The sequence below is a fragment of the Drosophila simulans genome, chromosome 2L (genome assembly GCF_016746395.2).
Source record: "Drosophila simulans strain w501 chromosome 2L, Prin_Dsim_3.1, whole genome shotgun sequence".
NCBI classification, from domain to species: domain Eukaryota; kingdom Metazoa; phylum Arthropoda; class Insecta; order Diptera; family Drosophilidae; genus Drosophila; species Drosophila simulans.
This window is the reverse complement of record NC_052520.2, coordinates 14151077-14177702: the sequence shown is the minus strand read 5'-3', so window position 1 is coordinate 14177702 and position 26626 is coordinate 14151077. Positions and strand designations below refer to the sequence as shown.

General features: G+C 44.6%; 8 protein-coding genes across 10 annotated transcripts; 4 read left to right on the top strand and 4 right to left on the bottom strand.

Annotated features, from left to right (window-relative positions):
- Window positions 1–11: 11 nt before the first annotated feature.
- Window positions 12–2508, top strand: LOC6732320 (nucleolar protein 10). The gene is made up of 4 exons (XM_016178280.3): window positions 12–184; window positions 243–644; window positions 699–1420; window positions 1481–2508. Exons 1-4 carry the CDS (start codon window positions 119–121, stop codon window positions 2454–2456), a joined length of 2166 nt encoding a protein of 721 aa, XP_016024982.1. The 5' UTR covers window positions 12–118; the 3' UTR covers window positions 2457–2508.
- Window positions 2463–3082, bottom strand: LOC6732319. Its single transcript, XM_002079411.4, has 2 exons — window positions 2772–3082; window positions 2463–2719 (listed from the first exon to the last, which is right to left on the bottom strand). The coding sequence occupies exons 1-2, from the start codon at window positions 2959–2961 to the stop codon at window positions 2514–2516; spliced, it is 396 nt and encodes a 131-aa protein (XP_002079447.1). The 5' UTR covers window positions 2962–3082; the 3' UTR covers window positions 2463–2513.
- Window positions 3083–3726: 644 nt separating this feature from the next.
- Window positions 3727–6131, top strand: LOC6732318 (defense protein l(2)34Fc). The gene is made up of 3 exons (XM_016178281.3): window positions 3727–3827; window positions 5459–5532; window positions 5600–6131. The coding sequence occupies exons 2-3, from the start codon at window positions 5461–5463 to the stop codon at window positions 6005–6007; spliced, it is 480 nt and encodes a 159-aa protein (XP_016024981.1). The 5' UTR covers window positions 3727–3827; window positions 5459–5460; the 3' UTR covers window positions 6008–6131.
- Window positions 6132–6441: 310 nt separating this feature from the next.
- Window positions 6442–8357, top strand: LOC6732317 (transcription termination factor, mitochondrial). Its single transcript, XM_016178282.3, has 3 exons — window positions 6442–6966; window positions 7031–7611; window positions 7667–8357. The coding sequence occupies exons 1-3, from the start codon at window positions 6558–6560 to the stop codon at window positions 7907–7909; spliced, it is 1233 nt and encodes a 410-aa protein (XP_016024980.1). The 5' UTR covers window positions 6442–6557; the 3' UTR covers window positions 7910–8357.
- A 107-nt stretch (window positions 8358–8464) lies between these two features.
- LOC6732316 (trypsin alpha) lies at window positions 8465–9863 on the top strand. The gene has a single exon (XM_002079408.4). It carries the CDS (start codon window positions 8476–8478, stop codon window positions 9211–9213), a length of 738 nt encoding a protein of 245 aa, XP_002079444.1. The 5' UTR covers window positions 8465–8475; the 3' UTR covers window positions 9214–9863.
- Window positions 9347–20857, bottom strand: LOC6732315 (non-lysosomal glucosylceramidase). Of its 3 annotated transcripts, none has more exons than XM_002079407.4 (7): window positions 20441–20857; window positions 13590–13859; window positions 11760–12352; window positions 11444–11699; window positions 11015–11388; window positions 10723–10956; window positions 9347–10658 (listed from the first exon to the last, which is right to left on the bottom strand). In XM_002079407.4, exons 1-7 carry the CDS (start codon window positions 20695–20697, stop codon window positions 9799–9801), a joined length of 2844 nt encoding a protein of 947 aa, XP_002079443.2. In that variant the 5' UTR covers window positions 20698–20857; the 3' UTR covers window positions 9347–9798. The 3 variants fall into 3 exon arrangements, with proteins under 3 accessions (XP_002079443.2, XP_016024977.1, XP_016024978.1); XM_016180140.3 differs by having other exon boundaries at window positions 11760–12346; XM_016180141.3 differs by having other exon boundaries at window positions 11760–12277.
- Window positions 14967–16768, bottom strand: LOC27207254 (uncharacterized protein ZK652.6). The gene has a single exon (XM_016182979.3). It carries the CDS (start codon window positions 16622–16624, stop codon window positions 15086–15088), a length of 1539 nt encoding a protein of 512 aa, XP_016024979.1. The 5' UTR covers window positions 16625–16768; the 3' UTR covers window positions 14967–15085.
- A 251-nt stretch (window positions 20858–21108) lies between the features above and the next one.
- LOC6732314 lies at window positions 21109–26510 on the bottom strand. Its single transcript, XM_016180139.3, has 10 exons — window positions 26202–26510; window positions 25808–26145; window positions 24650–25754; window positions 23847–24595; window positions 22984–23787; window positions 22248–22867; window positions 22038–22192; window positions 21770–21977; window positions 21604–21711; window positions 21109–21539 (listed from the first exon to the last, which is right to left on the bottom strand). The coding sequence occupies exons 1-10, from the start codon at window positions 26446–26448 to the stop codon at window positions 21176–21178; spliced, it is 4698 nt and encodes a 1565-aa protein (XP_016024976.1). The 5' UTR covers window positions 26449–26510; the 3' UTR covers window positions 21109–21175.
- Window positions 26511–26626: the final 116 nt, after the last annotated feature.

Here is a 26626-nt window from a genome sequence, read left to right as displayed (position 1 = left end):
GCGATAGGTGGTTATCGCAGCCAGATGCTATCGACAATCGTGTCTATCGATAGAGGGCGCACGTGTTGCGGACTTCGTTTGTTTATGTTTTAATTTTGACCAAAAATCGGCCCTCAAGATGTTCGTAAACGAAGTTAACGATGTGAAGATCTACAACCTGAGCGCCGGCAAGTCGGTGCCAGATGTGAGTACCAGGATAAACCCATTGCCAAGCAGTTAACTCATGAGTATCTCCTTTACAGTGGCTGACGGATCGGCGAAAGCGGTCACAGCTCATGAAAAAGGTGGACTCCCGGAGACAGATCGAGCTCATCCAGGACTTCGACATGCCCGGCGTCTGCACCAGCATCCGCATGAGTCCCGACCAACAGTACATCCTAGCCACCGGCACGTACAAGCCGCGCGTCAAGTGCTTCGAGGTGTCCAACCTGTCCATTAAATTCGAGCGCTGCTTCGACGCCGAGGTGACCACCTTCGAGGTGATTAGCGACGACTACAGCAAGATGGTGTTCCTGCAGTGCGATCGCTATGTGGAGATCCATGCGGCCCACGGTCGGCACTACAGGCTAAGGATACCGCGCTTTGGACGTGACATGAAGTACCACAAGCCCAGCTGCGACATGTTCATCGTGGGCGTGAGCAGGGTAAGAACTGAAGTTCACTGAATTCCTTTTTCATTCGAATGTCTCAATTGGCAGGACATTTTCCGACTCAATTTGGAGCGCGGTCAGTTCCTGCAACCCCTTGAAACGGATGGCAGCTGCCTGAACGCCTGTGAAGTGAATCCTGAGCACCATCTTCTGATAGCAGGTACAAAAGAAGGCACCGTAGAGGCCTGGGACCCACGTACCAAGCAAAGGTGTTCAACTTTGGATGTGGCCATGAAGTTGCCGGGCGTCAAGGAGTTTCCATCGGTCACGGCCCTCAAATTCCGGAACGGCTTGCACATGGGAGTGGGAACTGCTTCGGGACACGTACTGATCTACGACATCCGCGCCAAGCAACCGTTGCTGGTGAAGAATCATCTGAATCGACTGCCCATCAAGCGTCTGGCCTTTAATCCAGCTCAGAATGCAGTCTATAGTTTGGACGAGGCTACACTAAAGCTGTGGGACGAGCAGACAGGCAAGCAGATCGCCTACGTTGAGTCGACTTCGTCATTCAACGATTTTTGCACCATTCCCGACACGGGCATGTTCTTCGTTGCCCAGGAGGATGTAAAGATGATGACCTATTATGTGCCTGCAATGGGTCCAGCACCCCGATGGTGCTCGTTCCTGGATAACCTCACCGAGGAGATCGAGTCGGAGGTCGTGGAGAATGTGTACGATGACTACCAGTTTGTCACAGCGAAGGAGTTGGCTGAATTGGGAATGGAGCATCTCGTTGGCAGCAATCTTCTTAAGGGTTATATGCACGGGTAAGTTTAAAAACGATTCGAAGAGGTAACGATTTTGTCTAATACCTATAACTTCCACAGATACTTTATGGACGCAAGATTGTACAACAAAGCCAAGGCAGTTGTGGAACCCTTCGCCTTTGACCGCTTCCGCAAGGACAAGGTCCGCCAAGAAATCGAGAGCGAGCGCAAGTCCCGCCTGCAAATCGAATCCAAGCTGCCCAAGGTCAACAAAGAGTTGGCTCTCAAGATTATGGACGAGCAGGCTAATCCCTCCAACAGTGCCAAGCAGCGGAATGTGCCCAGTCTGCTGGAGGACTCGCGTTTCAAGGCCATGTTTGAAAATGCCGACTTTGAAGTTAACAAGTCTGCCGAGGAGTATCGTCTGTTGGCTCCTGTTCTAAACCGTCTGGACAAATCAAAGGCCAAGGAACTCAAGAAGCGCGTGGAGGTGGCTCATGTGGCGGAGTTGCACGCGGATGAGGCACAGCAGCGCGAGGAAAGCGATAATGACGAGGACCTATTTGGCTTCGAGAAGAGCGATGGCGAAACGAAGGATGACAGCGGAGATGAGGCCTCATCTGACGATGACGACCGAAGGGAGTATGTCAAGGAAATGAAGCAGGCGTACAAGCAGGTGAAGCGACAACGCGAGGAAGAGGAGGAGCTAGAAGAGGACGAGCCGCAGCAGGATGAAATTTCGGACGTCGCGAAAAGACCGCAGACGAATGGCCACAGCCCACAACCCACCACCAATGGCAACCGTTTCACCCTGACCCCCCTGGATCAACATCAAGGCAGCAGTCTACTGCAGCAGCGCATCAAAAAAGCGAGCCTGCAGGATCGCGTAAAGGTCATGTCCCAGCTGGAGGGCCAGGTCACCAATGTGGGTCGCTCCCTGGGCAATCGACAAATGACATTCGAAGTCAACAAGCAGAAGAAGTCACAGTTCCATGCCAAGAAACGCGAGGCGGAGATGAAAAAGCATCGCGAGGAGCGAAGGAGCATTGTCAGACCCATCAAGTCGCTGAGACTAAAGAAAGTTAACTTTAAGTAGACGAACATTTGCAATTAGTTCTGTACATAAATTCATATGTTATTTTAATCTACATATTTATTTGAACAATGGTAGCGTATATGTGTTATGGGTTTCCTCAATAGACATATTGTATTGCTCTATCGGCTCAAATTCGGCTATCTGTATGGGCTCTATTTTCACATCCGAGCTGGCTGTCGAGACTTCACTGCGATCACTGAGCTCAGAAATGGTGTCGCTTTCCCCGCTATTACATTCGTCCATGGTCGATTGGTTTTCATCAGCTTCAAGAATATATATTTTAAGGACAATTGGTATAAAGGTATCGGGTATTACCATTAATAGCCCCTGCCGCGTTCACTTTTTTCACCAAGTGGAGTAGTGCTTCTGTCACGGGACCCGTCACAGGCTGGGGCATCCTATCAAAGTACAATTGAAAGAACAACTTCGAGTTAACCATTTCCACGCGATCCTCGTGGATGCTCGTCTGAGTGCAGGCCAACAATGCCGATTGTTCTGCTCCCATATTTTTGACTCAAATACTGAAGTGGCCCGAATTACAATGACATTTGGATTTGACAAGCACAGATTGGTGAAATTTAAGTGTTCCCATGTTGGAAAAAAGTGTAACAACACTTGATTTGGTTGTATGTTATATAAAAGGGGATACTTTAATGTATTGTAGTAGGTTTTTTAATATTAAAGGAAAAGAGTATTTCATTACAATGACATTTGGATTTGAAAACCACAGATTGGTGAAATTTAAGAGTGTTCCCATGTTGGAAAAAAGTGTAACAACACTTGATTTGGTTGTATGTTATATAAAAGGGGATACTTAAAAGTAGTAGCTTTATAATATTAAAAGTAAAGAGTATTTCAAAGTGCAGTCAGCAAATATTAAAAAATTTAACCATTTCGAGCTTGGGATGTTTTTGAAATCTAAAGAAGAAACCCAAATAAAATATTGAACCTAAACTATATATAATTAACTTAAAACAGGAAACGATTTTAAACTAATACAGATAGTTGACCTATAAGCCAAATGCTTTCCATTCAACAGCGAATTCTGATTTGCAAGTTTCTCCCTCTAATCAATACGCATTGCTAATTGCCGTGCCATTTGATTTGTGGATCAAAGTAAACACTTAGTCACTGTTAATGTCGCTTCACAAATGAAGCGTTAAAAATTCAATTTGCAAGCTCAGCTTTCGGAGCTTTCGAATTGGCCAACTTGCTGGTATGGCAGTATAAGCTCGGCTTACAATGTTGTCTTTGCAAAAGCTACTTCACAGTTTTGATCAGTTTTTTGGTATAAATAGGAAGCTGTTTTAGAATTTTCAGCTCATTTCAAGTTTTTCTTTTCTGCCGTTTGTGTGTGTGTGTTTCTGATCGGTAGGTTTAAATGATTAAGCAATTAGTTTTCTTGGCCTAAACGATTTTCAAAGTTCAGTTGTTTTTTTGTGAGACAGTTGTATGGTTTTAAGAACTTAAAGGATTTATACTCTTCCTTTTTTCGGGCTTTAAAGTGCTTAAGCTTAATTAAGAATACAGATTTCAATACGAACATTACAAAATTCCCTTTTCGAAAATGACATAGATAGATTTGGCATGAATGCGAATTTCAAGCTTCAGCAGTTCTGTCCCACCAACTTGATAATAATAATATTTTCCAAGCCATTATAAATGTTGGCTAATTGAGGCCTATGGCCATAGCTCAGCGTAATGACATTAAACAACCATGTATTGAGATTTTATCTAAACAAATCGCCCAACCGGTTGGACAAAGGCCCATAAATACACGGCTAAAAGTCGCAGAGGGAAAAAATAAAGAAGCAAGACTTGGCTCAGACACCAACATGTCCAATATTGAACTTTAGCATATTGCAAGACAAATGGATACTTGGCTTACGGGCCGGTCTTGACAAGGTCTTTTCGAATCCATGGCGACCCAAGTGGAGGAGGCCGACGATCAATCAGATCGGTACTTCGCACTCCACAAGCCTCCAAAACCACCTTGAACCTGAGACTTCGATTTGAGGAAGTACTTAGCTGTTGTCTTCAATTGTCACATTCATTTCTAGGCGATTTTTATCGCGCGGTAATGACAGTACAGAAAAGAGTTACTCTTCTATGGAAATGTACTGCAAACTGGTTTGGCTTTAAACAGTTTTCGTTTACGTCCGAAAAACCAGTTTGATGATTTTTTAAAAATTGGTTTAATCAACATGCATCTTGGCCAATTTCAATATTGAACAAAGCTTTTGTCTGCGCCTTCTTAATTCTGCGAATCTGAAGATTTACGAGCCGAGCGTGATTGAAATGTTAAGTTCACTTCGAGTGGTTTCCCTAGGCAATTAAGATGTTTTGATCGAAGTGTGTTTTCGGCACTAATACTGGCTATTCCAACAGAGTAACATTGCAGCCTAATCCCAAATCTTGTAGAATCCCAGACTGTCAACAGTCAAGGCTGCAGAGACAACTGGAACCGAACAAACTGCATAATAAACGTTGGCGTTGACAAACTGCATAATTGGAGCTAGTTTTCAATATATTTGTGCCTGCCCACGTATACAAGTGTAAACTTTGAAAAGGAAAAAAAAAATAAAAAAAAAACTTAAGCAAAGTCAAACTGGCCAAGGCCAGCGAAAAAAGTCTCACTTGAGTGGAAATGTTAATTAATTAATTTATGAAAAACTAGTTAACGCAATTAAGCAGCATGCACGAATCGAAAAATGTTAAACAATGACCGGCAGTAAATATATTTTAATAAGTAATTGGATTCAACTTGAATGCGCTAGAAGTTGAAAGTAGGAACATTAAGTACCAGTGTCATTAAAACTTGTTCTGTTTAAGCATATTCGAGATTATGGAAAATGAAAGGATTTCGCACACTCTCTTGGTGCGCTTCGTCACTACGTGGACTTTTCTCCACAGTGATGTAGCATAATAAATCGAATCGAATTCAATCGTTTCTAAATCGATGTTTCTAACTTATATATTATTTTAAATTTTTCCTTAAACAGATATGTTCCGTCTGTTGGTTCTTGCGGCCTGCCTGGCCATCAGTGTCCACGGTTACTCCGATGGTGCTCCAAAGGTATGAACCTGCCATCGAAATACATGATTAATAGGTTCCTCATATTCCCATCTTCATTATCGCAAAGGCCGCCTGTCGTGACCTGACGCCCCAGCACGGAGCCAAGCTGCAGGTGACCAAGCCGCCGTACAGCATCTCCGGACCCTCCCACGTGCGCTCGGACCAGAAGCTGACCCTGACGCTGGGCGGCGATGAGTTCCTTGGCTTCATGATCCAGGCACGCGATGGCCAGAACCGCGTCGTCGGCCAGTTCCAGGTGGTGGACTCCGTGCACTCGCAGACCTTGGACTGCTCCGGCAAGGATGACACCATCACCCACCTGAGCGCGCAAAAGGGCAAGCCGCTGACCGGCATCACCTTCGAGTGGATTCCGCCAGCAGGCTACAAGGGCAACGTCAAGTTCATGGCCACCGTCGTGCAGACCGGATTCGTTTACTGGGTGGGTCGCGTCACAAAGGACATCGATGTGGAGTAGTGCTTGTGATAGAGGTTTTCATGATTTGTCCAAAATCCTACAAGTCTTTGTTTAGCGTTAATGTTCCGATTAGCTTTGGAGCGTAGTATTTTTGAAAATAAAGTCGAAAAGTTCGTTGATAAAATGGGAGTGATTTCAATTATGGGACTCTTTGTCTAAAAATGCTTAGTATATTTAAAATTAATATTAATATTAATAATTAATTATAATATTGGATTTAAAGGGATTTACATTGTGTATGTTGTGCAATGGTCAGGCATTGTGAGAATCAGCACACTTCCTGAACATATTATGAAATCAATTGCACCTAGAAAAGTTATTATATTTTCTTAGAAAACAAACGATAAAATTTATTAAATTGCTGTTCCGAATAACGGCCATTTTTTTCAAAACCGATAACGATAATTGTTTGAGTGTCGTATATCCCAGCTTTCAGTTGGCCCACTTGGTCAGCTGTTTATCGCCGCAACATATCAGCTGTTTTCCGCTTGTTTTATAAGTTGAAGAACTTCATTTTCTGTCTTGATTCTGTAAATTTAGCATATTTGGGATGATCAGAAGCCTTCTGCGCAGCTTCGACACGGCACTCAAGCTGCATGCCGGCTCCAATACAGCTCCACTGCACTACAGCAGGCGCCTACTCTTCTCGCAGTACGAAAACCGCGCCAGTCCAAGCAGACTGACCTCCAGTGGCACTTTGGGTAACAACGAGACGGACAACGATTATGTGGCTTATCACCAGGATCGGGAGACGGGTACCAAGGCGCGGGTGCTCCTCGAAGCTCTGCGGGAACGCTTTCGCTTCACGGACGCTGAGCTCCAGAGGATAATGAGCGACGAGCTGGTGCACCGCAGCTACCGCGTTAAATCGCTGACGCTGACCATGGACACACTCCAGTTAGAGGGCGTTAGCAGGCGCAGCTTCGTGGAGTATCCCTGGCTACTGTCGCTGGACAACAGTAAGCTCATTTGCTTTATATCCTTTATGTGATTAAATCACCGATATTTTGTTTATCAATCCAGAACGCTTGGAGCTAAAGATGCAGCTAATCAAGTCAATGGACTTCGAGGACATCAATCATTTTGTGCCCTTCCTGCGCCTCACTGTTCCACGACTCCGAAAACTGGTGGGTGCCCTGAACTCTGAGAGGGATGCGATGCCACAGCGAAATAGGGTCTACTATATCAGCGAAAAGCTGCAGGTCAGCCCCGATATTGTGAGCAAATACCTATCGAAGAGGCTGTTTATCTTGGAAATGCCGTTCGAGATGTTCGAAAAGAACCTGCAGCACATGATCGACTACAATGTGTCGCCAATAAACGTACTCAAGGATCTCTGGGCCTTTCGTTATACTCCAAAGTCTGTTCAGTTGCGTTTGGAGCGCGCCAAGCGAGCGAAGAAGGACAAGATCATGCCGTGGATGGTGCGCTGCCCGGAGCCAATATTGCAGCGCTCCCTCAAGCTTTCTCTCGACGAACTGAAGGTTTTGGGAGAGTTCTCCTCCGTGGTGGAATACTTGGCGCATCGTCTTGGTTTCAGCACCAGCGAAGCCAAGGCAATCATGGACAAGCATCCACAGGTGCACACCGTGCGAGTGACCAAGGTAAGTCACAATGGGTTAACCCAAAAAATCATAAGCTATAAAATTTCGCCTTCAGATTAAAGAGGTGTTGGACTACTTACTCGATGAGGCCAAGTTTAGCAGATTTGAGGTCGCTCAAAATCCTCGAATTCTTTGCCACAGCCTGAAAACCACAAAGGAGCGCATGGAAGAACTGAAATCGCACGGTTGTCGACCCTCCTCTCTCGTAATTCTTTGTCGCAGCCGAAGGGAGTACGACAAGTTTTTGCAGACCTGGATAAGCCATGAAAGAAATCCGCAAAGTGTATCAGAAGGATGATGAACTGACGAATGACCTGATGCCATCACCGTTAAAGTAAAAGCTTAAAAAGTTGTAAAGTTAAGATACTATTTTCAGAAGTTTGTCACAACATTGAACACGATTTAAAGCCAATATTGCAAAAAACTCTAAGAACTTTAATAATCAGTCGGATTACACGTCCTGCGGAGTTTAGACGACTCACTGCAGTCATTCTGCCCCTTCGGATGGCTTATTCAGCTGGAAGTTTTCTATCAACATTTCCAAGTTCAGAACAAACCAAATTGCAAACTTAGTTAATTAGAAAATTCCAGAAATGTTATTGCTCCTGCACATTTTCCCCCTTAAAGATAACAATTTCTTGAAAGCAAAAGGCAGCTAAATTATTTATGATGTTTATATTTAGCGAATGAAGTATTTTTTCAACAATTTTGATTGCTTTGCAAGAATAGAGAAAATACTATATCTAGATACCCAAACTATTACTGAGCTTCAAATAGAATATTGCTATCTGAGGTGTGTATAAAAGACTGGTTCCTTTGGAGGTAAGGCCACTGCAATCCAAAGTATCATCCAAACTGGTTAAGATGTTCATCCAAAGCTTCCTGTTGCTTTTAGCGCTCAATTCGCTGTCCGCAGGACGAGTAATCCGGCCGGAAGAGCGCATTATCGGTGGACAACCCATTGGAATCGAGGTGGCACCTTGGCAGGTGTCCATACAACGTTATGGCGGCCATTTATGCGGTGGCTCCATTTACAGCGCAGAGATAATCATTTCTGCGGCCCATTGCTTTTCTGATCTGAATGCCCAGGAATATCAAGTTCGAGTAGGATCCGCCTTGAACAACTCCAATGGAAGTGTTGTCGAAGTGGCCGCTATAAAGATCCATGAAAATTTTGAGCGATTAGAAAACGACATCGCCATCGTGCTGCTAAGTAAGCCACTTGAGTTCACCAACCAAGTTCAGCCCATTCCTTTGGCAACGACAAATCCCTCGCCTGGATCGACTGCCTTCGTCTCTGGCTGGGGAACTACTTCTTATGAGTCACATCCCACACATCTTCAAGGAGTAAACCTTTACATTCAATGGCCGTACTATTGTGGACTTACTGAACAGTCAAGAATATGCGCAGGATCTTATGGAAGGACTGCTTGTAATGGAGATTCTGGTGGACCGTTGGTGGTTGGCCAACAACTTGTGGGTGTTGTATCCGGGGGTTCAGAGGATTGCACGTATAGTGCACTCTACACTAGTGTCCCATATTTCCGTGAATGGATCTTGAATGCTATTAAGCAAATAATGTCAGCGAAACCAAATAAATAAATATTCACAATTGCACAACTAATTTTATCATTTGACTTGACCATTACTACTATTTCCCTAAATTCCCTAATTTCCAACGTTTTGACTAGCTGAGTAAGGAGTATCTGATAGTCGAATAACTCGACTATAAATGTATTATTTCTGACAACTCGGTCACATTTATTGCAGACAGCAACTGCTTACACATTGAAATACATATATGCTTATGACATTAATAATTAATTAAAACATTTATAATTGATTTAAATATTTCTCTTAGCTAACATCTAAATACGACTTGTGCTCCATTTGAATACCATTGCGTAGTTGTACTTCAACAGAGAGTAGCAGTTTGATTTGTGACTGGCTTTAAAGCTAGAGAAGACATGGAGTAAGCGCCAACAGATTCCAGCTTAAAAGTACAGATAAAGCTATAAATTTGAAAAACACTCCAGAGACAACATCTTCCTCGACTCGCACCATCTCGATAAGCTCGTTACACATTCAGCCTCAACAGAAGAATCGAACTAAAAGCTAAGAAAATCTTTGTGCTGGCTTAGAAATATCTTTGGTTGTGTAGACTTCGGATTAGATTGTACTCTCGACTTAGTCGCGTTGGGCTCGCCGTCGCTCCAATGCCACCTGCATGGACCAAATGCTCAACGGACGCATATAGCCAATGGAGCGATAGCGCTTCTCGCCGTACAACGCTTCCGGGGTCTCGAAGTTCATGCCGATGCGCTGGGACAGGGTCTTGTACATTCCGCCGGCGGTCTGGAAGGCTTCCTCGAACATGCCCTCCTGTATCATGGTGGCAGCCAGAGCGTAAACCACACCTGGCCACACCTCCTCCGCCTGGATGTTGCTGTTGTCCACGTGGCCCGGCTTGGTGGGTTCGCCGGCATTGGCTATGAAGCCATTAGCCGCTCCGATATTGCCCTCATGAAAGCCCATCACATTGTTGTCATAGATCCTCTTAAGGGCCGTACGCACGTTCTCCTTCGGATAGATCTCGTAATCGAAGCCGCAGGACTTCAGATACCAATGACCACATAACTGATCGGCCATGATCGTATCCCGATGACTGTGCGAAAGATCAAAGCGATAGTAGCTGCCATTCCAGAGCTTCTCCTCCAGCGATCGCTTGCCCTTCTCCAGAATATCCTGATAGCGCAGGCAATCGTTCGGCTGATCCAGGATTGTAGCCATGGCGGACATGGCCTGCAGAGCAGCCAGCCAGAGGCCGGAGCAGTAGGCACTCGGCCCGTCCATCACCCAGGAGTCGTAGGTCTGGTCCGGCATCTTTGTGTTCTCGATCAGACCGTCGTTGTCCTTATCGTATTCAATGGTTCGCTCCAAGATGGCCTTGCACGATGCGTACATGGCCTTCAAGTAGCCAATGGCGTCCATTAGATACACCTTTCCATTGGTTTCGTTGATGTACATCGATGCAGATTTACGGTTTTCTATAAGAGCCAAAGTTTGTTGTTCAAGTTCATAGGAAACTAATAATAATTGTTGTTAACTTACGTTGCTTTTCATCAGCTGAATTCTTGCGCTTGTTGTCCTGGCTGTACAGCTCATATAGGCTCTCCTTATCGATAAACTCGATGGAGCTGAACTTACTGGCATTATCCGCCTGGGCCTGGGCCAGTTCATTGAGGACATAGTAGTCCCGATACACCTGCAGCACAAACTTCGTATTAAGATCCTTCCAGTCATTCACATCGTGAATGTTGTAGCAGTTGATCAAGGTGAAGGGTTCTGGAAAACGCATATATTATTAGTTAAGATTATATTTTAGGGACATGTTTCAACTCACCCTCATCGGGATCTCCGAGATCGTGGGGCACACAGTTCTTGACCTTGCGTGGCATCACCTTGCCATCGTAAAGCATTTTACGAGTATCGTTTAGTTCTGCGGCAATGGCATCCTTGAAGTCGTACTGCAGACTGACCTGAAGATTGGGCCACAGGTGGGCCAGAGCCGGCGATGCATAGAAATGGACATCGTAGGTGTTGTACATGCGGTATTCGTGGCCTTCCAGGTAACCGAAACGGCCATAAGCCAAACGGGGATCATCATATGACAGTTCCTTGCCCAGCGAGGATTCGCATTTCAGCCAGATGGTTCCGCCATCCGAGATGAAGTAAAGTTGATTGAAGATGGCACACTTGTACCAGTCGGGAAGGGTTCTAGAAAGTAAAGGATGAAAACTATCTTTGGAAGCAGCACACATGATAAACCTACTCATCATTGAGAATGGGTCTTTGCCAGGCATCAATCAAGCGCTCCCAGGTGGAATACTGCCTGAGTGCATACTCGCAGATCCTGGGACCCGAATCACCGCTGTCATCGAAGTACTTGGTGTAGTAGCGTGTGTGGGTCTGCATCTTCCTGGGGAACTGAATCTTTGGCATGTCCCAGGCCAGCACAAACTCCAGATCGTGGGATGCCATTGGCTTCAGGGCTACCTGGGCACAGACAGCCACGCCTATATCTTTGGCTAGATTGGATATTGAAACAAAAAATTATTAAGAATAAGCGTTAATAGTGGTGAACTTACTTTTTAGTGCCTCTGAGGTGGGCTGCTCGCTAAGCTGGCCATGCTCCTTGAGCTGTGCCCACAACTGCTCCCCGTTGCCGGCGGGATCGAACTGGGGGCACCGCGTGATGCTGATCTCGGGAAGGACCCTACATGCCAGATTATAGCTGCAGGGCATATCAGCGATCTTCTGCCTGATGGAGACTCCCTTGGCGTTGCCCTCGCTGATTAGCTGCGACTCGGCTCCGCCCTCCGCATCCTGTTTCTTATTCCCAGTGCCGTTCTTGAACGTGAACGTGATGGACACCTTGCGCTCCTGGTCGCAGACATTCTCCACGCTCCAAACGAAGACGGCACAGGGCTGGCTGGACTCCCGGTACTCATGCGGTATTACCGGCGACACCTGGCGACAGGTCAGACGGACTCCATAGTGGGACAGATCGTACTCCGTCCAGGAGCGGGGATAGAGACCCGTGTAGCTGCAGCGCGAGTCCTCGATGTTCGAGTGCCAGGCACTCAGCGGCTGCTTGGCGCGACTGCTGCAATTGGGCAGTTGACATTTAGTTCTTTCCCCATCCGGATCGGCATCCGGATCGCTGGTCTTGTCCCTGGTGCTGGATGGACATGGTGTGGGTGTGTGTGATTGCGCGGGAGTGGCAAAGCAAGAAAGCAAAACCAAATCGGAACCAAAGTGCATAAGGAAGAAAGCCAAGGTAAAACGTCCATCATACCATACCATATATGTATACCATATTATCGCGCCGGATAACCCAAAATAACCCAGAATCGTTGGTTTGTATGTTCAACATATATCCATGTGGTGATTGTTGTCGATGGGAGTTGCGTGTTTTATAATTCGTTTTATGTGTGCATCAAGAATTAGAGAAAAATATTTAATTTTGAAGTTGTTATCTCCATTCGAAACTGGTTTTGTATCTCACAGATTTGTTTTTTTTCTTTTTTTTGGTTAGTTACAGAGGAACCAACACCTATTTTTAAGGTGAGTGCGGATTTGGCGATTGAAGTGAGTTGGGTTTATAGAAAGCTCACACATTTTGGTTAGAGGATTTAGCTGAAGACATATTTACACACTACAAAGTGGGAATTACGGAAAAGACCAGGTCAGTAGTGGGATTCCTTGGTTGTAAGCAGAAGAGTCTGTTAAAGTTGTTTCGGGGTTTTGAAGAATGTTTTACAACAAATCAAAGTGCACGAATAGGTGAATCGATAGAAAGATGTTGTACATTTAGTAAACAAACTAAAGCGTTAAAAATAACTAATAATTTAAGGAAGAGGGCACTGCATTCATTTGTATATCAAGTTTGATTACCATTTTATATCAAGTTTGATTACCATTTAAAACGTAATTAGAATGAGAAAGTGTTTGAACCCTTATCATAAGTATTAAAAAGCCTTTGTCAATAATTATTATACGTATTTCATATACAGCAGAAAAAGACAAAGGTCTTCTGTTTTAAACAAAATGTACACAAAGTTCATTGTTCTGCGTGTCTATATATGCAATTCTAGGTTAAAGTACATCAAAATGTTCTATTTTCATAGGTAACAATTGGAAAATCCATCCAGATATACATATGTAAATGCAGGCAATAGAAGTTTCAGCTGGCAGCCGTCAAAGGATATATATATTTTATAGAAAGTGTGAGGAAGTTTATAGTGCTGAATATAATTTCAAAACATGCAAGCAACACGAATCACGCATAACAAACGGAAAATTGAAGTGGAAAACAAATGCAGAGGAAATTATTTCCGGAAAACTAAAAACAATCTTAACGGCGATGGAAAAGGTATAGAATGCGAGACAGATCGATCGGAATGTCATATGCTCACCTGCACTTGGAGAGGAGGCTCTGAAAGATGGTGCATCCTTTGGGATCCTTGATGGTAACGATAAACTGATTGGCCTGCACCACATTGTACTCGTAGATGCCGGGACGCATCTGGAAACGGCAGAACTCGCCGGCATAGCCCCTGCCAATTGTACCACCTCCAATTCCGCCGATGGGCACTCCATAGATCTGCTTGCCATTCTCCATGTAGTAGTAGTCCATGTATACCCGGCGACCTTCACGCGACACTTTCCAGTAGTAGGCCGCATATCTACGGAAAACAGAATCAGAAACGGAGAGTGAGTCAATGAAAAATCAGATTTCCGTAGCTAATGTGCTTCCCATTTCCATTCCATTCCCACTTTCTCCACTTCCAAGCACCCCAATTCCAATCCAATTGCGTGCCCTGACCCCGATGATGTCATGACTGTGAGTGCTTTCCCCCCAACAAACCCAAGTGCTCGGCACATTCGTAGGGCATTTGTGGCAGTGGCAGCTTAACGTTCCCTTTGCCCTCCCATGGGGTTGCTGTGGTTCCTCCTCTTTGAAGGTCAGCGGGTGTCGCGGGTTGCCAAAGTCAAGTGCACGGCTCAAATGTTGTCTGCCATACGGAAATGCGTAAATGTCTGACAACCAACAACGAACCTGACATGTAAATCATCTTTAGATTCAAAAGAATCCGGTCTTCGATTTGAAACCGATTAAACCAACATATCAGGCTATTTTTTTAATTTTGTTTTAATATTATATTACTACTCAAACGAGCAGTATTCCTCCTTATCATATATTTACGAAAAACGTAGTGCTTTTTAAAACGCTCCCTTGGCAAACATTGTACTCAGTTCAAACAAAACTGGGCGCTCCTTTGACAATCATTTAAAATCTTAATTACAGAAGGGTCGAAGTGCGTCATTAATGAACTTATAACATTTTCATTTTTTATCGCATATATATAAATAGATAATTAATTCTGCTCAAGTTACCAGTTTGTAATCGTATTTCTTTAAAATAAATACAAATAAAGAACTTGTTGCAAATGAAAGGAACTGTGCAAATTGGCCAAAAACCCCCATGATTGCCACAGAATAAAAGTCGAGTTATTTGACTCTCAAAGGGATTTTCATTTGACGTCACTCAACAAGAAAAGCAACGCACAGATGCGCTTCAATTTCAATTATCCAATTATTTTCAATTAAAAAGTTGCAATTTGCATCTTGCAGATTATAAGGCTTTCAGATTGCAATCATCTCTCTTTATCAACAGTGGCACATTTTTAATGGGGTCAAGAAAAGTGCTCCTCAAAAATGAATTGGCTAATTTAAAAGCTGGAAAATCACGACTGCTGGCCAATTGTAAGTTGAGAATTGGAAACACGTTATTAATTTGCTGGCCTTTTAGCCAAGTTACCAAAAGTTCCATAGATATGAACGGGAAATTTATCGAATACAAAGGGTATAAGAACAGCTATAAATTGTACACAAAACCGATTCTGATGGATTACGGATTAGATGGATTCTTCTCAGCATCGCCGGCACCGGAGATGACGTTGTCCGGAATGGTCCTCAGTTTTGGGATGTTTCTCAAGATCGGAAAGGAAATACCCTGGAAATCTTCGTCGCACAAGGCGGAGTAGAGCACCTGGGACACAAATTCGGCGCGTTGCAATAGAAAATGATTCTGGGGACGCTTGGATGCCCTGGGTGTTACGAAGCGATAGCAGAGAAAACGCCTGCGCTCCTGATCCCTCTGCTTGCCTAGCTTCGCCGGGTCCTCGATCGAGGAAGTGTCCAGGATGAGGGGAAGCGGAAATTCCGGCGGAAATTCGCTAAATTCCACGGAGCGCGTATCCAGCGCGCGCGTCCCGGTTCCTTGGCGATGTAGTGCTCCGGGATTGGCCTGGAAACTGGGCATCCTGCTAATTCGAAACTGCTCGTCAAGCGGAAACAGATCGGGGGCGGCCAAGTTCATGGATCGAGGATTGTGCGGCGCCTGGGTAAAAGCGGATGTGGGTCCGTAAACATTTATGCTCCGGGTATTGTTACCGATATTGGCCGTTGGTGGAACTGGGTTTGCGGGCCTGGTGCGGATGCCTCGACGGGATGAAGCTGGAAATGGCTGCAAGCCGGCCTCGTCATAGAAGCGCATCATCTCGATCAGCGATGGGTGTGTTACGATTGGTGCAGCGGCGGCATTTGGGCTTGGTTCCACCACCTGCTGCTGCTGTTGATCCGATATGGCATTGACGCTGAATGGTGCAGGAGGATCGTAGTTGGTGCTGCCTAACTCTTCGACAATGATATTATGTATTCTCTGGCTTGTCTCTCCTATTTCATGCAACAAGCGGGAGCTGCTTCCAGGAGCAGGCGCTGCCGGCAGTCCGGAAGCCATATGACCACCTCTGGCAGCACTTCGGCGTGTAATACGGGAGTAGCGTTCCCTGACCAGAGCCTGAAGCCGGTCACGGCCATCAGAAGAAAAGCGCTGCGTACGGTCATCGTTATTCCGTTCCACCACCCTGCGATAGCTTCCATCCCGATTTAGCGGCTCCAAATAGAGGGTCATGGAGCCCTCTCCATGGAGGGTCATGGGGCGACGCATCAGTTCGTTGCGCGAAGTGGCGGCCACGGCAATGGAGGCCAACTGCTCATTCTCCAGAAAGAGGCGAGCGGCCTGCTGCTGCTCGAAGAGACCGACCATGGTGGAGACCAGCAGTGGGCTGGCATCCGGATGCATTGCCGACACATGCTCCAGGAAGGTGGACTCGTTGAAGCCCCATCTCTTGCAGTACGGACAGCGGTAGCTCTGCGGCAGATAGTTACTGATGTACTCGCCACCAAAATACAGTTCCACATCCGCCGGAATGAGGACGCATACCACCGGATGGTCAAACGGATGCGTGGAAGTGGTGAAGTCATTCTCATAGCACTCCTCGCAAAGATCAAAGTCCTGGCAGCTCAGGCAGCGATAGCACCTGAAGGTGAGGGACTGCTTCCCGCATCCTTTGCACTCGATACGCTCGTGGCGATTCATCGCCATCGTTCCGCGTCTGCTTGGTGGGGATCGTATTGCCAATAGCCCGGCGTTCACTTTAAGTTAACAAATCCACACAAGCTTCATCCAATAAAATATTTTAACTAACAACTGGAAGCGAACTCGATCTGGCTGGCTCGACTGATTTTTACAAGGCGACTAGAGGCACACAAATTGAGTAAGTCTAGGAAGGACTTGTTTCTCTTTAGTACCTGAGATACAAATCTGACTAGGGTCACCGTCCTGTCATGGAAATAGTCTTCTAATTAAAAAGCAACTCAGTCGCCCAATTAAGGTTTTAGCCAAACTCGGTTCGAATATTGTGTACCCACTTTTGTGCTTTTTGTGCTTGTGCAACAAACTTTCATGTTCCACACAATTTGTGAAATTGTTGGGGGAAAAGTTTTCCGGGTCAGCGTGGGTCAAGCGAAGGCGCAAGGGAGGGAAAAGTGGAAGGGGGGTGGCAGTGAGAGGACAGGAATCAAATTGCTTGTGGCAAGTAACTAATGAAGTTAGCTGACGTAGTCCTGCACCTGGATAAATTGCTGCCTGGAACTAAAATACGACTTTTTTGTCGTCCTGGGAATTAGTTAAGCTAGTTTGGCCTAAGCCTTAAGTTTAGCTTGTTTGCTAACTTTAGGCGACAGGTTAAATATGATATCGTAAGCTTGTAAGTTAATGTTTAATCTGTGACTCGTAAAAAACTCCAGTTAAGCTGTACACATTCTATAAATATCAAATCTCCTGTGAAAATTTCCAATCTAAAAACGCAAGCCAACAGACCGAAAAGAACTAACTCAAGTACTGAAAGATGCATCAAAAATAAACAAAAAGTGAAAAGTGACAAGTTGAGAGGCAAGAGGAAAAGGAAAAATGCTCGCCGAAGGGAATTCATTTTTATAAGACTCCCATCTTGCCACAAAATTCCAGTTGTGACATGGGAAAACAATAAGGAAGAGTGCTTCGTATGATTTGAGTGCGCGATGAGAGTGGAGTAAAAGGAAAATAAAACGAACTATGTTATTATCCATTTACGAATGCACATGTCTACCAGAAGTCCGGGGGCATTCAAAGTTTTTTTTTGTGCTTCCAAATCCACGAGAGGCATCCTGGAGATGCTCTTAGGATATGTAGACCCCTTATTTCTGGCTTCGCTCAAGGAGTATCAAGGAGCACATGCTGCACTCGCCTTGGAAGCTTGCCAAAAGGATTTGATGTGTGACAGACATGCTGGATGCGGGTGCCACAGGAAAGGAGGAGGCGGGTGTGTTGCTGTGTATAGGAGTAAACTCTTCCTGACTGGCGCCGTTTTCCTGCTGGCTTGGATTGAAATTGGGTGAAAAATAGTTGGCAATCAGAAGAGGGCAAATGACCGGAACTGTGTCATCAAAGATACATTGAACTGGAACTGTTAAGGAAAGCCAACCAAGGCAGATACCCAATTGACATATATTTTATTTTATGAAGTAATAATATTGTTGCGCAATAATAACTTATTCCGAGCTTGGAGTTGCTTTGAGTTGGATTATCAGCCCTCCATGAAAACTCTCTGAGGCTGGAAAATCGCTTAGTCAACCTTGATGTGGGTTTCCTAATCTCTACTAGCGGTGTATATACTAGTTGTACAATAAAATATTAAAACAAGCTATATAATCTGTAAATGTGTACGCAGCTGAAGCGACAAACAAAAGCATTTTACTTAGCGAAATTTAATAACTTGAGATAGGTTAGTTGTGTCGGCGGGAATAATCGTTATAAGCACAAATTGTGTCGCACAATAAAGAATTTTGATAAGGTCGCATGGAAATGGCCTAAAAAAAAGGTTAACGTTAAAACACTATCAGTGTGTTTCGCCATGACATAACATTTCTGCTGTGATAAGGCTAACTTTCAGCCATTGTTAGTAACCGTTAAAATATTTTATGACTCTTTTATGCTCGGAAGCCTTAAGTTGGAGTAAATATGCACAGATATTGAGAAACGTCAGAAAACTCTTAATTGATAATTGAAAAAAGAAATGCAATTTAAAAAATGTGACTCATAATCACTTCCTAAAAATCGAATCATCAATTTTTTATAGTTAGTTTATTATATTTATTTATTTTCATGTTGCAGGTGATCTAAAATGAGCTCTAATCAATTAAGCTGACAAGCTATATACATATATGTTTTTTTGGATTCCCATCTTTTTTTAAGAGTTATCACTCAGAACCAAAAAATACACCTGTTCAACTGAACTGATAAGCGGTTATAATGGGATTTTTTAAAAAAGATGTATTAGCCTAATCAGGCAAACTTAGAAAAACTGTTAACTTTCCTGCAAACGTCATATGTACGAATTGCTAGAGAAGTTAGTCATACTTTCGCTTGCCAAATTTTCGTTTAAATTGAGAAATTGAAGCCGTAATTGAATGAGTGAAGCACAAGTTCATTGCACTGTGAACACTTTGTAATATGGGTCATTTGATAGGTCAGTAAATGCTGTGATTCCGGACAACTACAAACAGAATGTGCGGGCTCAGCTCGACTTTTGCCCAAAGAACCGGCAACTACTAGGAAACTCCAGCTGCCTGGAAAACGAACTATTGTGCGAGTGTGTTTGAGTCCTTTCGCTTGTAGCTCCGAAAATGTGGCCAGGACACGCAAACAGGACGCCCAGCGTGGCGCCAATGCGGGCAGACAGGATTGGAGCAGGGTGGTGGCTACAATGGAAACATTGTGGCGCCAGGAATTGTGGGTTTTTTGGTTTTGCGGAGACAGAAAAAGAAGAATTCCGCATAAAGCGGGAATTATGCTTATCTGGTTAAAAAGAAGAGCACCCAGTTCAAATGGTTAATTAAGGATAATTGCAGGACTGCGGTCATGTTGAATAGAATCATACTCTTTTTAAAGTTTCTTGTGTCGCATATAATCTTATGCTAGGCATTAAAGTTATTTCATATTTAAGCAATTAATCTTTAGCAGTAGCAAAGATTTCATATGCTTATCATCATCCCAATTAACGTTAGATTGATTATTTTCTAATATACCTTTTAAAGTTCTGTTATTATCGAGCCTCTAAGTCATTTTTCCCCACATCCTGTTATAAATCCTCGCGTGTTGGTATCCTTTGAGCCTTGGAGCTAGCGTTTTTAATGTCATTTAGTTGGCAACGGGGACCACAAAAGAATTCAATTTATGAGTTGGGCCTACTCGGGTGTGTCTGTGTGTGAGTGTGAATGTGTGTGTGTGTGTGTGTGTGTGTGTGTTGGCCAGGACCTGACGCTATATTTGGCACGCACAAGAGATATGGAAAGCGATGGAGGAAGGGAGCAGGGGCTAAACAGACAGGCTCGATGTCACTCCTGTTGAGGTATTATTAGGCCCAGATATTGATTTCCCATTATTGTGCCTTAATTAATTATGGATATGGTGACCGTACCCCAGCATCATACAACAAATACACTGGAAATAAATATTAAACTATATTATATGCACTTTACCTTTTGGTCTAACAACATTGCTGTGCCAAATTGGTTCTAATATAAATATTTTTGTCAAATGTTTAATATTAAACCCCATCATTTTAATACGATACAATTAGTACTTTTAACTAAAGTAGTAAAGAACCCAACTGTCAAGTTTTCCCATAAAGATAACCAGTAAATGCTTTTGATAACTTCCCGTAAATGTCAAAGGCCACTCTTTGTTTGACTTGGTATTTGATGATGTTTGTTGGGGATTTTTATGTACACCGCTGGCACCGAAACTTTTGGAATTGGGAAAACTCTGTGGGGTCGTTGGGTCTATATTTGTTTATAGTTCCCGTTTTGGATAACTAACCTGCAGACGAGGGGCACCAGGGGCAGCGTTTGCCTGATGGAGGCCCGCACATTCTGGATCCTCTTTTCCGGCCACACATGGTCGAACTTCAGCTTGAGTCCGTACTTCGGCACCGCCGCGATCTCGTTGGGCTCCTCCTGCTGGAGCTTCATCTTCTCCTGGAAGACGGCACTGGCGGATTCGGCGATTCCCACCGCGTTTCCATTGGCGTTTCCGTTGCTCAGCGGCTTGGTTTCCGCTGCTAAAGGTTCTGCCATTTCGAGGTTTCGATTTCGATGATCGCGTGTTCGGTTCGGAAACTATGCTGTATTATTCGGTAACTTTTTAATTCATATTTCGCCTATATCTGATTTATTTCGAGAGCAACACGAACGCGCGACCGGAGCAGCCGAAAAAACAACAACAACTGAGCCAATCGGTATGACCGAGTGGGGACGGCACTAAAATGCCAACCGATTGAAATGGGGCATAGCTCCAATCGATAACGTGGGGAAAAGGAGACTCGGGCGCCAAGTTTAAATTTGTGGTGAAAAAGTTTTTTTTTGAAAATGAAAATAAATCTTGATATTTGTCTACAATTATATTTTAATGTTAAGAAAATTAGCATTTAACACAAAACGAATATTTTAAATAACTTTGCTGCCTTGCTATACTAGTTATTTGAAAAATTTATTCAGATTGTTAAGCCTTAAGCCTAAAATCTTTAATTATACTTGAAGACGTTACAAAACGTGGCTAATCTAAAGATTTTATGTACTTGGGACAAACACACTTGTTCTTCTTTAATTTGGGCTTGATTGGTGGACTGGGCTCCTCGGCGGGATCGGTGATAATGTCATCGGGATGCGTCTTCTCGTTGCACTTGGATGTCATGAACTGGAAGAACTCGATGTTGCGGACATGCGAGTTGAACTGGTCCTTGAACTGGAAGTAGCTGGGATACACCTTGTGCTTCAGCATGGCCATATAGAGGCTAAAACGCTGTTGTTCTATAAACATGCGCCGGCGATTTTCTTCATGATGATTCTTCCAACTGCGCTTGCTTATCTCCTGCTGAACCAAAAGCTGCAGTCGCGGATACAAATGAAACATAATAGCTCTGAAAAAGAATAATAGTTTTTCCGATACATCTACAAAAAGAAAATTCTACTTCATCAACTCACTCATTAAAGCGATACCGCTGCTTCCTGAACTTGATCGAATCAAATTCAGAAACGAACTGGTGTATCCGATCCGTGTTGGCCAGTTGTGCAGGAATCTCCACATAAATTCTGAGGGAATACGCCCGAATAAATATGGTCAGGATAGCTTAATATACCTTTGTGATACCTGGAATTCAGAACCATTGGAAAATCGGCTTTCACTGGTTTCTTGCGAGTTTGAAAGCGCGGAAACTTTTGCATATCCTGCTCGAACGAATCGTGCCGGTTTTGCATTTGGCTATTTACAGAGGTCAGCTCGTTCACATCGATAAAGAAGTTGCCAGCACATAAGTTATATTTTCCGAGAGGCGGCACCGATTTATACAACTCAAATCCTAGAATATATATCCCTCAAAGTTATCATAAATCGAAGTATAATCTTAATTTCAAACTACCTTTTCTTTGGCAGGATCTGTTTTGGGTTTCCAGGAAGTACAAGGTGCGCCTCTTGGGACAGAAGCAATTGATAAAACTGGTCAGTTCGTCCACCCAATTCCGAAAAGTGGTCAACAGGCTTTCGGCAAAGTTCACTTTCAACTCGATATCGTCACTTTCAATAAAAAGATAAAATATATAATGCATTTTTGAAAAACTACTCCACTTACCGCACTTGCAAGTCGCACTTTGCGTTCTCGTCACATCCAAACTTGCGCAGGTGGGTCTGTATGATGACCCGATCACCATACAAAGTTAATGCCAGGTTGCTGCACTCGATCTCCACACATGGTACATCGAGATCCACGTCTTCCGCCGACTGATCCTCGCTGGAGGGAGTTTCTTCAAAAGATCGATCTGTTAGCTGACTTTTAGTTGATGGGCGAACTTCGGGCTTTGTCCATTCATCCGGATCGGCCGCAGATGACGGGATTTCAACGGGCTCAGAATACTGCACACCTGCTGTCAAAGGAGCTCTAAAGACACGAACCTTCAGATTGTCGCAGGTAAAGATCGAGGTTTCCAGATGTAGATCCACATTTGTGATGTGGCTGAATGTGAAGTGGATACCGGCATAGACTTTGTGGGCAATGAAGTAACTGTTTGGAAGGAAGGTTATGTAGCTTTTTTCTAGGTCGACCTCCCCCTCCTCCTCCTCCGGCAAGACATCACTACTGGAAGAGATTTCTTTACTTCTCAAACTAATTCTTTGGGAAACTGCGTCCGGTGAATTACTTAAGCTGACATCTTTAAATGGCAAACCTTCCGGATCGTTGATAAAAATGGTCTCCTGACAAATAAAATGTATAAAATAATGAGACAATATACCAAGAATGCATCAATGGTTTTCGCTACAGTTTCGGTGATTTCAGTGGCACAAAGGTTATGTTGCAGAATATACCATACCTTTTTGAATATTTGGCTTGATTCGATTTCTATATTCGCATGTGAGCTGCTCGAACTGATTTCCATGTCAATTTCGTCGACATCCGTGCCGGGATCCCAGCCTTCGACGGTTTCGGAAGTAATGGCAGTGCCGTCGCTGTGGTAGCACCGCAGCTCTCCCAACGTCCAGACCATCTTGACACCATCGTCTCGCATCGAATATGACTCGTTGGCGTAATAGTCGTGCCACTCGGTGTTCCGGTAGGGTTTCCCGCACCAGATCTTCCCATCGCGTTGCACATGAACCACGCTGCCCAGCGACGTGGTCAGCTTGAGGTGTCGATAGCTTAGCTTGTAGAGTGCCATGATGAAATTGAGGTAGTTTAACTCGAACTTGATGCTTTCGAACAATGCTGCAGCCTGTTGTTCCTTAAGCAGCTGGCTTTTCCTCTTACCCGGAATTGATTTTTTGGAGCTCTGACTCTTCTTGGAGTCAACACTGAACAAGGACGGACGTATGATGGAGTCCAATCCGCCCATACTGCGAGTAACGGAGCTCTTCTTCAACGAATTCTCACAGCTCCTCTGCTTTTTCTTGGCCTCGCGGAGGGGCTGGTAAGTGGAGTAGGTGGACTGCGTGGAGCAGGCATTTATAAACTCCGAGTTGAGGTCCTCCTCCTCCTCGTTGTCGGCCTCCGTGAAGGTGAACAGTTGGTACACCTCACCATTATACCGCATAATCACAATGGTGTCGGTGCTCTGATAGAATGCAATTACACAACCATAAGGTGTGCACACACGCCGACTCTCGTCCAGCACGTTCTCCTGGTGTTTCGAACATCAGTAAGTATCTCCAAGAACTGTCCAACATATAACCACCTTACCTGATATTGCCACACGTGTTCCGTGTGGGTGTCGTGGCAGTAGGTGCTCAGGCCATTGGGAAAGTTCAGAACCGCCTTGGCGCACTCGGTCTGCGTGGCCAAGACCCGTAGACTTATGCCGTTCTTCGACTCGATCCTAACACTGGAATCGGCGGCAGTGACTCCCCGCGGGTCGTCAGCACTGCGAAAGTGTACCTCCTGGCCACCAATCTCGAGGGCAAGACACTTGTTCATCTGGCGAAAGTTCCACCTCTCCTCGTAGAGTACGATTCTTCCCTCTTCGAAGAAGTACTTCGAGGTCTTGCACTTAATGGTTTGCCGGGTGTCATCCAGATTATACCCCTCCAGCAAGGGATGGTTCCGTCCAAGACCCACAAAGAACGCGTGCTTGGAGTCGACGGTTGAATCTTTTGCCTGCAGAATCGAAGCTATCGTAGCACGCGCCTGAGACTGCCTAACTGTTCTACTGGACAATAGACCATCTTGAGCTACCGATACCTTTCGGCTGGCAGCCCTCGATTCCTCTTGCTCCTTCTTTTCCTTTTCCCTCTTCTTGGCCAGTTGCTCCTTAATCGATTTTCGCCGGACAAACACTTTGGGATCGATGGGTACACCATCGTTCTCCTCGTTGCATCTCACTATGAAGGGATCTTGAGTCGCAAAATTATCAGCGCTCTCAGTCTGTCGTGACAAATAACTTTCAGTCACCTCGTTGAACCTTTTTGGGGTAACCAAGTCCTTTAGAAAATCTATATGGAACAAATTATATATTTACACATTATTATCAATTATCTTATACTTACTTTCCATTTCGTACAGTGTAAAATCCCTGAAGCAGAGCCGCGTTGGTATGACAGTTTGATTTTCCTGTTCGAATACCTCGTTTAGTGACCGTCGAAAAGTATAGAGATGGACATTGGGCTGCACCTCCTGAAGACTGAAGTCATCGTAGTCCTTGACCAGCTCTATAATGCGTTGCATCACCGAATCATCCGTGAGATATAGTTCAGCAAACTTGGGCAGATAGATCGGTTCCACATCACCATTGTAGGGCTGACACTTCAGTGAGCTGTTGATATACCCGGATGTGAAGTATCGTCGCAAAAGATTATACTCCAGACAGCCGTGGTAGACGTTCCGCATGAGGGACTGATCCATATATGAAATCAGGTTGGACAGCAATACATTGGCTTCCTCCACAAAAATTCGGTCGTTTTTGTGCAGCTTTACGATGCTCTTAAACGAGTTGGCGTACACCTTAACTTTGTCCAGAACTCGAGTTTGAACCGATGGCGTGGGATTTGCCAGGAGCAGTACCTCCGTTTCGGTCATCAGTTCCTTTGGATTACCAAACGTGCTCATCAGCGACTCCAGATATAGGTAAACGGTGCTATTATCATTCAGGGAAGCCGGCATCTGCGTCTTGAGATAGTGCCCTTGAATGCTCAGCGATTCGACAATGTGGAATGCTTCCACCAACGACATCGAGGGATCCATTTTAATATTTGTCTCCTTGTACGGATCCACGTAGTACGATCGGTACCACTCCCTCAGGGTTTCCACGTCGTACATGTACCAACTTAGCTGGTCAAAGATATCGTCCGTGAATTTGGCTGCCATACAAGCGGACATCTGGGGAAGCTGCTGCTGAAAGATGCCAACCGGTTTTGTGGGTGTCCTCTTTCGCAGCGAATGGATGTCCTTCTGGATGACAGCCAACGCTTCCTGGAGCTGCTGTTCCCGTCGAGGTCGGGGTACTAGAATATCATAGGCACTCTCCTCCGGCATAAAGTGAATAATAGCTCGCAGCGGTTGTTCGTAGGCCATAAGCATCTTATAGAAATCGTTATCCATTTGCCCCACGATCAGGATCAGCATTTTTGTGAACGTCGGATTGTCTCGAATGTACTGAAAGTCAGAAAGGATCTAAGGTTTTCCTTAAATAAATTGAAGAATCTTACCTCCCGCTTGGACACCGGCACTCCCTTGCCAACTTTGTTGTGTTCCTTGGCTGTAACGGACGAGCACTTGATCTTCTCCAGGCGCACCTTGTCGCTCGATGTCTTGCCCGTTTTGGATCTAGCTGTATTTAGATCGCGTTTCGTATCTGGAGTTCCCTTTTTTTTGGGCGCCAATAGGTTCTTGAGCTGTGCAGGGATATTTCGTTGCCAGTAGGAGTACAGGTCGAAGTTCGACTCGGACTCGATCTGCTTCGTTATTCTGTCAAACTCTTCAACACAGTTCTGAATGCATTGCAGGACAATGCTCAATGGATCTAAGGACTTCGCGTCAAGAGATCCTAGAAACCAACAATTTGAAAACCTTGCCCGAACAGTTGTATGCCATACAACTCACCAGTTTTCTTGGTCCTCGACTTTCGTTGGAACTGATAATTGGCCTCCGCAACTTCCTTGTCCAAGTCGATGACGAACATGGCCCGTCGCAGGCCACTTTCAAGCCGCTTCACGAACTCATCCCGCACCGCACTCAATCCATTATTATAGAAGTTGATGCAGTAGATATAGGGACCAATGAGATCACCTCCAGAAGCTAAGGATCTTCGAGTCCTTCGGCTGCTCCGAATGGATTTGTTTATACTCATCGTGTGGGTTAAAAAATATGTAAGTAATGGCTGAATGGAGAGTTACGAACTTATGAGCCAGCAAGTGAAAGTTAACTCCCAGAATAAATTCTAAGCTTCAATCCAAATGGAAAATCGCGAAGTATTCGGTTTAGAAATTGGTAAGGTGTTTTTCAAGCTATTTGTTTATAAGATTGAT

Bases quoted from the DNA above. Each gene is read 5' to 3' on its own strand.
- LOC6732320 (XM_016178280.3), top strand. From the start codon at position 119: ATGTTCGTAAACGAAGTTAACGATGTGAAGATCTACAACCTGAGCGCC. The intron at 645-698 runs GTAAGAACTGAA...CTCAATTGGCAG, and splicing joins TCATCGTGGGCGTGAGCAGG to GACATTTTCCGACTCAATTT. The intron at 1,421-1,480 runs GTAAGTTTAAAA...TAACTTCCACAG, and splicing joins CTTAAGGGTTATATGCACGG to ATACTTTATGGACGCAAGAT.
- LOC6732319 (XM_002079411.4), bottom strand. From the start codon at position 2,961: ATGGGAGCAGAACAATCGGCATTGTTGGCCTGCACTCAGACGAGCATC. The intron at 2,720-2,771 runs GTAATACCCGAT...ATATTCTTGAAG, and splicing joins CGCGGCAGGGGCTATTAATG to CTGATGAAAACCAATCGACC.
- LOC6732318 (XM_016178281.3), top strand. From the start codon at position 5,461: ATGTTCCGTCTGTTGGTTCTTGCGGCCTGCCTGGCCATCAGTGTCCAC. The intron at 5,533-5,599 runs GTATGAACCTGC...ATTATCGCAAAG, and splicing joins ACTCCGATGGTGCTCCAAAG to GCCGCCTGTCGTGACCTGAC.
- LOC6732317 (XM_016178282.3), top strand. From the start codon at position 6,558: ATGATCAGAAGCCTTCTGCGCAGCTTCGACACGGCACTCAAGCTGCAT. The intron at 6,967-7,030 runs GTAAGCTCATTT...TTATCAATCCAG, and splicing joins GCTACTGTCGCTGGACAACA to AACGCTTGGAGCTAAAGATG. The intron at 7,612-7,666 runs GTAAGTCACAAT...TTTCGCCTTCAG, and splicing joins ACACCGTGCGAGTGACCAAG to ATTAAAGAGGTGTTGGACTA.
- LOC6732316 (XM_002079408.4), top strand. From the start codon at position 8,476: ATGTTCATCCAAAGCTTCCTGTTGCTTTTAGCGCTCAATTCGCTGTCC.
- LOC27207254 (XM_016182979.3), bottom strand. From the start codon at position 16,624: ATGGCGATGAATCGCCACGAGCGTATCGAGTGCAAAGGATGCGGGAAG.
- LOC6732315 (XM_002079407.4), bottom strand. From the start codon at position 20,697: ATGGCAGAACCTTTAGCAGCGGAAACCAAGCCGCTGAGCAACGGAAAC. The intron at 11,700-11,759 runs GTAAGTTCACCA...TATCCAATCTAG, and splicing joins CACCTCAGAGGCACTAAAAA to CCAAAGATATAGGCGTGGCT. The intron at 10,957-11,014 runs GTGAGTTGAAAC...TGCGTTTTCCAG, and splicing joins TCTCGGAGATCCCGATGAGG to AACCCTTCACCTTGATCAAC.
- LOC6732314 (XM_016180139.3), bottom strand. From the start codon at position 26,448: ATGAGTATAAACAAATCCATTCGGAGCAGCCGAAGGACTCGAAGATCC. The intron at 22,868-22,983 runs GTATGGTATATT...TTTATTTGTCAG, and splicing joins CAAGCCAAATATTCAAAAAG to GAGACCATTTTTATCAACGA. The intron at 21,712-21,769 runs GTATCACAAAGG...GTATTCCCTCAG, and splicing joins CCAATGGTTCTGAATTCCAG to AATTTATGTGGAGATTCCTG.